We start from the raw sequence: 12,437 nt of genomic DNA on the forward strand, positions 1-12,437 counted from the left end.
TATAGAAAAATTAAAAATGTCCTCCATTTTTAAATATTGCCACACACACATGAAACATATACTGTTTCAAGGCCAACAAATCTTGTCTTAAAGGTGGCATAAAAAGAAAATCTGCATATTCCCAAGCATAGCTTAATAATAGAAGTGCAATAAATGTTCAAGAGTTCACACTTAGCTGATGATTGATAATAAAGCTAGTTTGGCGTGCTGTCCCGGGAGAGAGCCCTGAGCTTATAAGATCCTCGAGCCCTGGGCTGCCTCCCGTTGCAAGGCAAGAGGGGAGTTTGAGCTCAGGTAGATCTTGAGGACTTCCCCTCTTGCTTGTTGTAGCTAAGTGTCAGATATAGATGCTGAAAGGTGTACTCAGAGTTTAGCTAAAGTATTTGGATTAATTGTTCAGAGTGCTTGTTTTTGAACTGTGAGAGGAAACCGGAGGACCCGGGGAAAACCCACGCGACCACGGGGAGAACGAGCAAGCTCCGCACAGAAATGCTGTCTGGTTTGGAAAGGAATTAAACCAGGGGCATTCTTGCTGTGAGGCAACAGCGCTAATCGCTAGCCACCGTGACGCCCGTTTGAAAGGAGGGAAAGCAGGGTTGGGTGGGGGGTTTCTTCAAGATGGAGATATTGAGATGAGAAAAGTCTGGTTATTTATAGTGAGTTAAGGATCGTCTGATAGGACAATCAGTCATTAGCTAAAGTTGGAACAGCTGTGAACAATCATAAGCACGTGATCCTCTCGAAATTTGTTTATAAATAAACTTCACTTAATGATTTACAGTGAACCTCAAATATCATTGTTTCCTCATTCTCATTTATATCCTGTGAGTGTAAAATCCCCTTTCACAATCCCTGGTGTACTGTATGTGGGACTCTTATTCTGAAAAAAAAATAATAATAATAGTTTGACTTTTTTTGACAAGTCAATGTTATTTCAACCTGTAAAATGTTTACGATTTTGTGGTGTGACTCCCCACCTACATTCCTATTTTTCCGATTTCTTAAATCATGGACACTGTCATTATCCTTTTACTGAAGGAGCTTTTTTGTTTTTTTTCTGTCTTGTTTTTTGCAGAGAATACTTGGAGCCAAACTGGATCCAAAGATGCGTTTCTTTGGACGCTCTTTAGATAGTCGTGAAGACATGAACAGAGACTCCATCCCTGATATTTCAGTCGGAGGTGAAGGGAAGGTAGTGCAGCTCTGGTGAGAGTCTTGTGTTGCTATTTAACTGGATATACTTCCTTACTTACTTACTATAAGGTCATTTTTATTGACGTTGATCTTTAGCCCCATTATATTGGTGTTTCGTAACATCTAGTTTTTATGAGGTGGGTTGTAGACCAAGGCTCAACCCCCAACCTGGAGGAATAGGACACACAAATACACTACGGACACTTTTGCTTATCCAATTTACCTACAGCACATGTTTTTGGACTGTAGAGGAAACCGGAGCACCCAGAGCAAACCCACTTGTTAACTGGATATAGTTCACTTGAAAACAAAGATTTGCTGTAAATTCATTCACATTCAGTGCACATTTTTCTTCAGCGGAACATTAAAAATGTATTTTAGCTGAAACTGTGGCTCTTGGTGATTCAGAAAATTAAAAGCTTTGAGAGCTTTTGAGAAGCAAACAGGCAAAACTAAATTAGTACCTCCAAATGGTACATTGAGGTCTTTTATAAAATAAATCAATCAGATAAAAAACTAAATATTATTTCAATTATTACTTATATTACCCAAACTTGCTTGGTTCTGGCACTTGTGGAGCTGCACATCAATGGATATGCTCTTCAGTATAGGTCTTAAACTAGATTCCTGGAGGGCCGCAGCTCTGCACAGTTTTGCTCCAACCCTAATCAAACACAGCTGATCCAACTAATCAAGGTGTTCAAGACTACTAGAGGCTATTAAGCAGGTGTGAGTTGAAGGTGGTTGGAGCTAGACTATGCAGAGCTGCGGCACTCCAGGAATTGAGTTTGAGACTATTGCTCTTCAGTGTTTGGACTTTCAGCAGCGAAAAATAAACTACACTGGATTGAACTTAACTGAAATTCAACTCTGACAACTGGACTGACAGAGTTTCAGTTTACTAGAACTTCTATGTAAAGCTGCTTTAACACATTCTACACTGTAAAAGCGCTGTAGAATTGAATTGAATTGAACTTATAATCAACAGAGAACAAGCTTCTTGTAACATAATGACATTTATTATATTTGTTGCCAAAAACTGTTCATTCTCTTTCACTGACCAACCACTTTGTTTTTTTCAATGTACCCTCAAGAGGGCAATCATTTTGTTTTGCCTGTTTCATTTTTAGATTGTCAAAGTACAACCAGCTGTTGACTTGCGTTTTATAATTTAATAGTTTCACCAAGAATCACGGTTTCAACAAAAAAATCGTTAATGTTCTGCAGAAGAAAAAAAAATCCCATCTTGGAAGTACTGAATGTGAGTGGGTAATTTTGCTGTGTATTATCCCTTCTGAGATTTGCTAAATTATTTTATTGAGACTGTGACGGTTATATAGTTTTTTGCGATCTCAGGTCAAGAGGAATTGCATCAGTCTCAACAAGAGTCTCCTTCAACCCAGAAAAGGTCAGCATTGTGAATAAAACTTGTCTGTTTGGAGGAAAAATGGTGCCGTGTGTCACTGCCAAAGTTTGCTTCAGGTCCACATTTAGACCCACAGGTTTGGGTAAAGTAGGTAAGCCTATCTCTGGTGAGTTTTATATCTCCCGTATGTTCAAAAATCCCCGCAGAATTAAATGGAAATGCTGTTTTTAAGATATCAAGTACAGCCTGATGCTGGATGCCGACCTGCAGTCATCGAGAGTCACTTCAAGAGCACAGTTTGAAAACAAAGACCGAACTATTCAGAAAGAAATCAGCATCTTTGACAAAGAGACTTGTGTGGATCATATTTTTTATGTGCAGGTCAGTTAAGTTTCATGCTGTCCATAATAACTGTAACGCACTGTATGCTTACTGTATCCCAGTTTTAGTTTATTTAAATAATTGAACAATTCTTTTTTCTTCATGGTTTGAAAGGAGACTCCTGATTTCATCAGTCCAGTTGGTTTGCGTGTCAACATCAGTTCACAAGATTCAGACAACGGTCCAGTCCTGGATGCATTTTTGCCCACAGCATGGGAATTTTTTGTAAGATTCTTGTCCTTACATTTTTGTTCTGCTGGTTGGAAATCTTTTCAAACCCAAAAAAGCAATCATTAAATTAAGTGGTCCAAATGCATTTGTATGTATTTTAGTGAAGTTTATTTATAAACTAATTTTGAGAGGATCACATGCTTATGATTGCTTGCAGCCGGTCCTGCAATATTCAATTTATGATTCACCAATCAGACGATTCCTAAGCCACTATAAATACCCCTAGTTCCATATAACAGCTATCTTCATTTTGAAGAATCCCTCCTTCCACCCCTACTCCTCCTCCTTGTCTAGATGGGTGGCATGGTGGCTCAGTGGTTAGCACTGTTGATTCACAGCAAGAACATCACTGGTTCTAGTCCTTACCAAGCCAGAAGATTTTTTTGTGCGGAGTTTACACGTTCTTCCCAGGGTCACGTGGGTTTCCCCTGGGTTCCCCGGTTTCTTCCCACTATCAATTGACTAATCCAAATCGGCATCATAGACATGTTACTAGTAAGTAGTTATCTATCAAAAGCAATCAGTATCTTTTTATTAGCTACTACAGCAGGGGAGTTCTTACGATCTACCTGAGCTCCATCTCTCCTTGCAAACAGGAGGGAGCCACAGGCCAGAGGATCTTATTAGCTCAGGGTTCTCTCTCGGGACAGCATGCCAAACAAGCTTTTGAATAAATCATCAGCTAAGTGTGAACTCCTGAAATATTCAGTGGAATATGTAGGACCAAGAAAAGTTCATCCAATCAAATGTTCAGTCAGAACATTTGACAGGCAAGATTGTCCTACTTGCCTGTCATAAAATGTAATAGCTTACCAGCATCAGCACGTTCTCAATAAAGAACAGACAGTGATTGGAAACATCAGTAACCTAGCTTGTTTTTTAAGTTTAAGTTTGTAATTACTATCTGTACTATACAATTTTAGTGACACATGTTTGCATGTTCTCCATGTCTTCATGTGGGTATCCTTCAGGTTCTCTGGTTTCCTCCACAGTCCAAAGGCAAGTGGTACAGGTGAAATAAATAAACTAAATTGGCCGTAGTGTGTGTGTGGATGAGTGTGTGTGGATGTTTCCCAGTACCGGGTTGCAGCTGGAAAGTTGCCACCCTTGATGAATAATGGGACTAAGCCAAAAAAAATAAAAAATTAACGAACTATACAATTTTCTCTCTGGTGAATGTTACATTGTGAAAGGACATTGTAGCTGTTTTTTGTTACCTGTGGCTTTAAATGCAAATGAGCTGGTTCACCCCTCCCACCATTCACACATGCATGACTGTTTCTCCCAATAGTATGTTACTGCACAACCGGAGAGGCTGAAATGCATTTTTAAGACTGCATTTCTAGGACCATGTTGTTCCTGATTCATCCAGTAGATGGTGATTGGGTTTAGGATAAGAGGTGGAGTAGGGTAGGGCCATATAAAAAGAAGTCTTAGAAATGCAGTCCTAGAAATGTGTTCCTGTAATTGCAGCCTCTCCAGTTGTGCTCTGTTGCATCACATTAGATAAACAGCAGTCAGTGACAGTGACAGACACAAATGAAGCAAAGATTCAGTTTATGAGTCAAATGGTATTGTAATGATGTTGTGTAGTGCACGTTTATACATTCAGAAGGCATGGCTTTGGGTGGTGATTTGTATGGCGGGATGTATGCTTTAGTGCTATCAGGCTAACGCTAGCATTTTACAAAATTTCCTATTTCATGTTTAATTAAGGACATCAATATTTCCAATGCTAATTTATTCATTTTCTAGTCGTCTTAGTTCCTTTATTAATCGCCACAGCGGAATGAACCGCCAACTTATCCAGCAAGTTTTTTTACGTAGCGGATGCCCTTCCAGCCGCAACCCATCTCTGGGAAACATCCACATACACATTTACGCACACACTCATACACTACGGACAATTTAGCCTACCCAAATCACCTGTACCGCATGTCTTTGGACTGTGGGGGAAACCGGAGTATCCGGAGGAAACCCACGCGAACGTGCTACCCACTGCGCCACTGCGTCACCGCTAATTTATTTAAGGTCTAAAAACTTATAAACTCTTATAAAAGTGTATTTCTCTTTTCTTAGGTCCCTTTTGTGAAGGATTGTGGCCCTGATGATAAATGTACTTGTGACCTGAAGCTGACTGTGAAAGCTGTTAATGTGCCAAGGTAACCTCAAACGCTGCTCTATAAACAACACGAAGAGGCAGTTGACCCTAAAATGTATATAATCATTACATACAGAGTATATCATCATTTTTATGTTTAGACATATGCCTCTTCTTTGTACAGTGACAGTAAATGACTTTCAACCATAGTTAATTGATGTTAACCGATGTGAAGCTTAAATAAATAATTCAATAATAGGCTAGATGAAAAAATGAAAATTACATAGTAATTAATAGTAATAGCACTAAAGTAAAAAGTTCGTTTAAAATCTAAATTTACAATGACTACTTTACATGGATATCAGTGATCAAATTATTTGACTTATCTGCCTAAGACAATACCTTGTGTAAGGTGTTTACAGGAGTTTACAGGAGGACTTTTTGAACGTTCCTTCCATGATCCTGTTTTACATTCGTTCATTCATTTTCTTGTCAGCTTAGTCCCTTTATTAATCCGGGGTCGCCACAGCGGATTGAACCGCCAGCTTATCCAACAAGTTTTTATGCAGCGGATGCCCTTCCAGCTGCAACCCATCTCTGGGAAACATCCACACACACATTCATACACACACTCATACACTACAGACAATTTAGCCCACCCAATTCACCTGTACCTCATGTCTTTGGACTGTGGGGGAAACCAGAGCACCCGGAGGAAACCCACGCGAACACAGGGAGAACATGCAAACTCTACACAGAAACGCCAACTGAGCTGAGGCTCGAACCAGCGACCTTCTTGCTGTGAGGCGACAGTACTACCTACTGCGCCACTGCTTCGTCTTCCTGTTTTACATGTTATAGTAAATAGTTTGATTAACATCATTGCTACTCACATTTCCTCCAGACTTTCATGTAATTTCGAGCATTTTATTATTATTTTTTTTTTACTTTAACTGCAGTTCGGCACTTTCACTTTCATTCAAAAACATTTTATTCATACCCCCACGTGACAAACTGAGATATTGGATTCACTATATTGGATGAAAAATGCTTAGCCATGCCCCTCCAAGCCCCGCCCCCTTCTCGATATTCCATTATAGTTAGAAATACATCATCGTACTTGTGGTGAAAAATGCTTCAAAAATTCAAAATTCTGAAACAACATTTGGTTCACGCAGACTGTCAGACTGGTTTATGATACAGAGTTTTACTGTCACTTTCAGCAACATAGGCTCTTCTGAAAACTTAGTCCTATCTACATTTCTGGAGATCGCATATTATATAGTCGGATACTATTGTATGGCGTACGTATGGCTGCATTTTGTCTTTAAAACGAACGCTACAGGGATGATGCCGTTCCTTTTCACACTCACCAGCTGACCGCTTATCTCCATATGGAAAATAGTTGACTATGATGACAGGGTTCGAGTCTGGTGAAGAACAGTTCCAGAAAGCAGGTAAGACAAAAAGAGAAGCCAAAAAAAATTTAATAAACAAGTAAATAACAGGGTGAGAATGTGGAAAGAATTGGGTGAGGAATTTTCTTTCTCTGGATTGCTTTTTTATTTAAAACCGTTGGTTGGGTTTAGGGAAGTGGGTGTTTGGGTCAATCGATGCTTATGAAAACACTGGTTGGGTTTAAGGAAGGAGGAGAGTGGGTCAGTCATTCAGTCAGTGGAAAGTCAATCGACAGCGGCTTTATGCGAGAACAGCAGGCGAGAATGGCACTTGCGAGAGAAATTTGAGATCTGAAAATGCATACACACCGGCCTCCTGTGCATTCACGAAAATATACTGCAAAAAAAAAAAAAACGTACCTCCATTGACATATTTTGCGCTCTCCAGAAATGTATATAGCTGTACATTTTCAGAATGAGCCTGGGTTGTCTTTAAGAGTTAACTAAAAATAGCCAATACTACTATTCCAGTAAATAACCAGAATCCTGACTTATTCAGAAAGTTTTTGCTTTGTTGTGTTTTGCAGCTCGTCTTCACTTCTAGTCGGCCCTGACAGAAGAAGACTCCCCATCATGGTAACAGTAACCAACACAAAGGAAAATGCGTACAATACAAGAGTGTCAGCGAACTTCTCCAGTAACCTGTTCTACGCCTCTTTTACACCACCTGTATGGAGACCATTTTCCATTTTCAAAATTTTGCTTTAGTTTGTGTATTAGAAACTATATTTTTGAGTTTTTCTGTATATGCTTGCAGGCAAACAACATTGAGGTGAAATGCGCTTCAAAGACAGGTTCACTCGACTGCCAAGTTGCATATCCAACCCTGCTACCCGGCCAGACGGTATGAGAAAAAATGTGTGTTATGTGTGTGAGAAAGCTTTTGTCAGAGGTCTGAGTGAGAGAGAAGATGGTTCAGACACAGATGCAGGTCTCAGCAAAGTTTATTGAAGCCCACAAACTCAAGGGGCAAAATAGTCAACAAAACAATCTTCAAAAAAGGAAACTAAAAATTCCTCCGTAATGGAGTTGGCAAAAAAGCCCAAAGTTCACAAAAAACTCAAAACTGAGAAATAAAGTCTCCAAAAAACGATTAAATAAAACTACTCCGGAGAGGTTAGATGAACAGTCTTCAAGAGGGTGCAATACCCTGATACCCGACAGGGGGCGATGAATCCGGCCGCCGCTGACTGGGACAGAATGGCCACGAGGAAGACTGAGGCTTGGAAGCCGGCGAGAGAGTGTTGAGGGCCGGCAGGATAGGGACGGAGAGTCAGATGGGCGGCAAAGCAAAAACAGACGGGAACAGGCTTGAAGGCAGACGGAGAAAAAACACTTTAGGAAAATCAACAGGATGACATCGGACACGACAAAACTCACAGGATATACAAGGAATAGGACTAGACCAGGAGATCGCCAGACATGCCGGAAGGGGAAAAACTACGATCTGACACAGAACTACGATCAACAGAGGGATAAATAGGGGCAGAAATCAAGGAAACCAGGTGAGTGAAATTAGTTTGATAGACTAATGGAAAGTAATAGAGCAGATGGGTGGGGAAGCGAGAGGTAAACAAAGCAGGGTATGAGTGATCAAAACAATACGAGTGAAAGGGAAAAAGTAACACAAACATCAAACCGGTGATCAGACCGAGATTGTGACAGTACCCCCCTCCCCACGGACGCCACCAGGCGCCCTAGGGAGGGGGCTCACCTCGTCTCCGACGAAATTCCTCGACCAACCCCCGGTCCAAGATATCCCGGGCCGGGACCCAGCTCCTCTCCTCCGGGCCATAGCCCTCCCAGTCCACTAGGTATTGGAAACCACGACCCCTGCGTCTGACGTCCAGTAACTTTCTGACAGTATATGCTGGAGCACCATCCACTAGACGGGGGGGAGGGGGGGAAGGGGTCGGGACAGTGGGAACAAGGGGGGGAGTACAAAACAGGTTTAACCCTAGAAACATGAAAGACTGGGTGTACCCGACCAAGCGTAGGAGGGAGCTTGAGCCGAACTGCCACAGGACTCAACACCTTGGTGATCCGGTATGGGCCAATGAACCTGGGAGCCAATTTACGTGAGGCTACCCTGAGAGGCAGGTCCTTGGTAGACAGCCATACTCTTTGACCACTAACATAGCGGGGAGCGGGAGTCCGATGACGGTCAGCCGCTGCTTTGGTCCGTCTACTAGCCTGGGCCAAGGCTTCCTTGGCTCTACTCCAGGTACGTCGACACCTTTGGACAAAAGCCAAGGCAGACGGGACCGCAGCATCGGGTTCCTGTGCGGGGAAAAGAGGTGGTTGATAACCAACAGAGCACTGAAATGGTGACATACCTGTGGAGGAGACTGGTAGAGTATTATGAGCATACTCTACCCAGGACAGTTGCTGACACCAGGAGCTCGGATTCTGGGATGCCAGGCAGCGGAGAGTGCGTTCCAGATCCTGGTTTGCCCGCTCAGACTGCCCATTGGTCTGAGGATGAAATCCCGATGACAGACTCGTAGAGGCCCCGATCTGTCGACAGAATTCCTTCCAGAACCGGGAGACAAACTGGGGACCCCTATCAGAAACAACGTTGACCGGAAGGCCATGAATCCGGAAAACGTGGTCCACCACCGCCTGAGCAGTCTCCTTGGCTGAGGGCAATTTGGGAAGAGGAATGAAGTGGGCCGCCTTGGAAAATCGATCCACCACTGTAAGGATGACAGTGTTCCCCTTCGATACTGGTAACCCAGTAACAAAATCAAGGGCAAGGTGTGACCAGGGGCGGGAAGGGATGGGAAGGGGGCGGAGCAGACCAGTGGGAGGCGAGTTAGAACTCTTGTTCTGGGCGCAAACTGAGCAGGCAAACACAAACTGCCTGACATCCCTGGCCATGGATGGCCACCAGAATCGCTGCCGGATGGCTGCCAGCGATCTCCGAACTCCTGGATGACAGACTAACTTGGATGAGTGACCCCACTGGATGACCTGTGAACGCAGAGCAGAAGGGACAAATAATTTGCCCGCTGGAACTCTCTGAGGAGGTTGGCACTCTCGTAAGGCCTCCAGGACCCGACTCTCAATTTCCCAAGAGAGGGAGGCCACCACCACACCCCTGGGCAGGATGGTGTCCTTTGAAACCACCCTCTCTGGGGCCGCAAACAGGCGAGAGAGAGAGTCGGGTTTAACGTTCTTGGACCCAGGCCTGTACGAGAGTGTGAAATTGAACCGGCTGAAGAAGAGAGACCAGCGGGCTTGTCTTGCATTGAGCCTTTTGGCAGAGTTTATGTATTCAAGGTTTCTGTGGTCTGTCCAGACCACAAAAGGCTGCTCTGCGCCCTCCAGCCAATGGCGCCACTCACCCAAAGCGAGCCTGACTGCCAACAACTCCCGATTGCCTATGTCATAGTTTCGTTCCGTGGGGGTCAAACGGTGGGAGAAGAAAGCACAGGGGTGTACTTTCCCATCCTGAAGAGATCGTTGTGATAGGACTGCGCCTACTCCGACCTCAGAAGCATCAACCTCGACTATAAACTGCTGTTTAGGATCTGGAATAGACAAGACAGGAGCAGAGATAAAACGGGACTTGAGTTTATCAAAGGCCTCCTGAGCCTTATCCCCCCACCTAAACAGTACCTTGGAGGAGGTCAGTGCTGTTAGGGGTGCAGCAATCTGGCCAAAGTTCCTGATGAAACGCCGATAAAAGTTGGCGAATCCCAGGAACCGCTGCAGTGCCTTGCGAGAGTCTGGAGTTGGCCACTCGGCAACAGCCCTTACCTTTGCAGGATCGGCACTGATCTCACCCGCCGAAATCAAAAACCCCAGGAACGAAACTGACTGGGTGTGGAAGACGCACTTCTCCGCCTTAACAAACAGTTGGTTTTCTAAGAGTCGTTGCAGCACCTGGCGAACATGCTGAGTGTGTGCCTGCAGAGAGGGAGAGAATATTAGGATATCATCCAGGTACACGAAGACAAACTGGTTTACCATGTCTCTCAACACGTCATTGACCAGGGCCTGGAAGACAGCCGGGGCGTTGGTCAGACCAAAAGGAAGGACCCGATATTCAAAGTGTCCCATGGGTGTGTTGAAGGCTGACTTCCACTCATCCCCCTCCCGAATGCGAACCAGATGATAAGCATTACGGAGGTCCAACTTGGTGAAAACTTGGGCTCCCTGTAAGAGTTCAAAGGCTGAGGACATAAGAGGTAAGGGGTACCTGTTCTTAATGGTGATGTCATTCAGCCCTCGATAGTCAATACAGGGACGGAGGGAGCCGTCCTTCTTCTTGACGAAGAAGAACCCAGCTCCCGCTGGGGATGAGGAGGGGCGGATGAGGCCGGCTTTAAGGGATTCATTAATATACTTGTCCATGGCCTCTCTTTCAGGACGGGACAGAGAATACAAACGTCCCTTAGGCGGAGAAGTGCCTGGGAGGAGCTCAATGGCACAGTCGTAGGGTCGATGCGGAGGCAAGGAGGTGGCCCGGGACTTGCTGAAGACCAGGTGCAGGTCGTGGTACTCCGCCGGAACCCCGGTCAGATCCACCGACTCCACCTGTAACACAGAAGACACAGAAACAGGAAACGGGGCAGGACCAAGACAAGACTTAAGACATGATTGACTCCAAGACAAGACAGAATCTCCAGACCAATCCACGTGAGGACCATGCTTTACCAACCAAGGATGCCCTAAAATTATAGGTGCATTGGGTGAGTCTAAAAGATACAGCGTGATGACCTCACGGTGATTGCCGGATACAATAAGACTTACACTAGGGGTAGTGTGAGAGACGGTGGCAATAAGAGTACCATCAAGGGAATGGGCAGAAACAGATTCAGCGAGAGGGATGGTCGGGATTCCCCACTGGGCGGCCACAGAGCGGTCCATGAAATTCCCCTCTGCCCCAGAGTCAATGAGAGCAGAACAGGAACCAGAAATGCCATCATACTGGACCACAACAGGGAGGATGGTGCGAGATGAGGGGGAAGAGAAAGGAATAGCGCCCACCAGGATCCCTCTTCTCACTGATGAGCTTTGGCTTTTACTGGGCACTTCGCTGCAAAATGCCCCGGCTTGCCACAGTATAGGCACAGACCCTGAGCCAGGCGCTGCTGTTTCTCATGAGACGTGAGATGGAGACGTCCCACTTGCATGGGTTCATGATCCGATGGAGGTACCATGGTGGAAAGGGACCCGGGGTCCTCTCTTCTGGTTGAAGAGCGCAGAAACCTTCGATGGTCTCGACGGCGAAGACGGCCCTCTATGCGAAGCGCCAGGTTTGTGAGGGTGTCAAAATCTTGAGGTAGGTCGTGGGTCGCCAGTTCATCCTGGATGTCCTCATCCAGTCCAGCCCGGAACATGGCATGACAGGCTCCCTCGTTCCAATCACATGAGGCCGCCAACGTCTTGAACTTTATAGCGTACTGAGTGACAGACTGACCTTCCTGACGAAGACGAGCTAATTGATCTGCCGCCTCCTGGCCCCTGGCAGATCGGTCAAAGAGTCTGATCATTTCATGACGGAGACTACTAAAAGAGGAAACGCATGGTGCTCTGGCCTCCCAGACAGACGTTCCCCAGTCGCGAGCTCTGCCCGTGAGAAGGGTAAGTACGAAGGCCACTTTAGTCTCCTCCAAGGCATAGGTGCGTGGCTGGAGCGTGAAGACCACCGAGCACTGGGACAGGAATGCCCGGCATGAAGTAGGATCCCCATCATAGG

The 12,437-nt window shown here is 44.9% G+C and overlaps 1 protein-coding gene across 2 annotated transcripts in view; it reads left to right on the forward strand.

The window, feature by feature from the left end:
- LOC100333484 (integrin alpha-2) overlaps positions 1–12,437 on the forward strand; it is a 38,042-nt gene that overhangs the window by 15,330 nt on the left and 10,275 nt on the right. The window contains exons 15-21 of one of the 2 annotated variants that reach the window (XR_012386107.1): positions 1,076–1,206; positions 2,551–2,711; positions 2,793–2,941; positions 3,056–3,166; positions 5,252–5,374; positions 7,213–7,399; positions 7,488–7,574. Coding sequence is in view for 1 of the 2 variants with exons in the window: in XM_021479257.3 (XP_021334932.1) it covers positions 1,076–1,206; positions 2,551–2,711; positions 2,793–2,941; positions 3,056–3,166; positions 5,252–5,334; positions 7,258–7,399; positions 7,488–7,574 (864 nt within the window). In the remaining variant the exon portion in view is untranslated. The remainder of the gene's footprint in view (positions 1–1,075; positions 1,207–2,550; positions 2,712–2,792; positions 2,942–3,055; positions 3,167–5,251; positions 5,375–7,212; positions 7,400–7,487; positions 7,575–12,437) is intronic. The other variant, XM_021479257.3, reaches the window with a different exon arrangement.

This window comes from Danio rerio, chromosome 10, assembly GCF_049306965.1.
Source record: "Danio rerio strain Tuebingen ecotype United States chromosome 10, GRCz12tu, whole genome shotgun sequence".
Classification (NCBI taxonomy): Eukaryota; Metazoa; Chordata; class Actinopteri; order Cypriniformes; family Danionidae; genus Danio; species Danio rerio.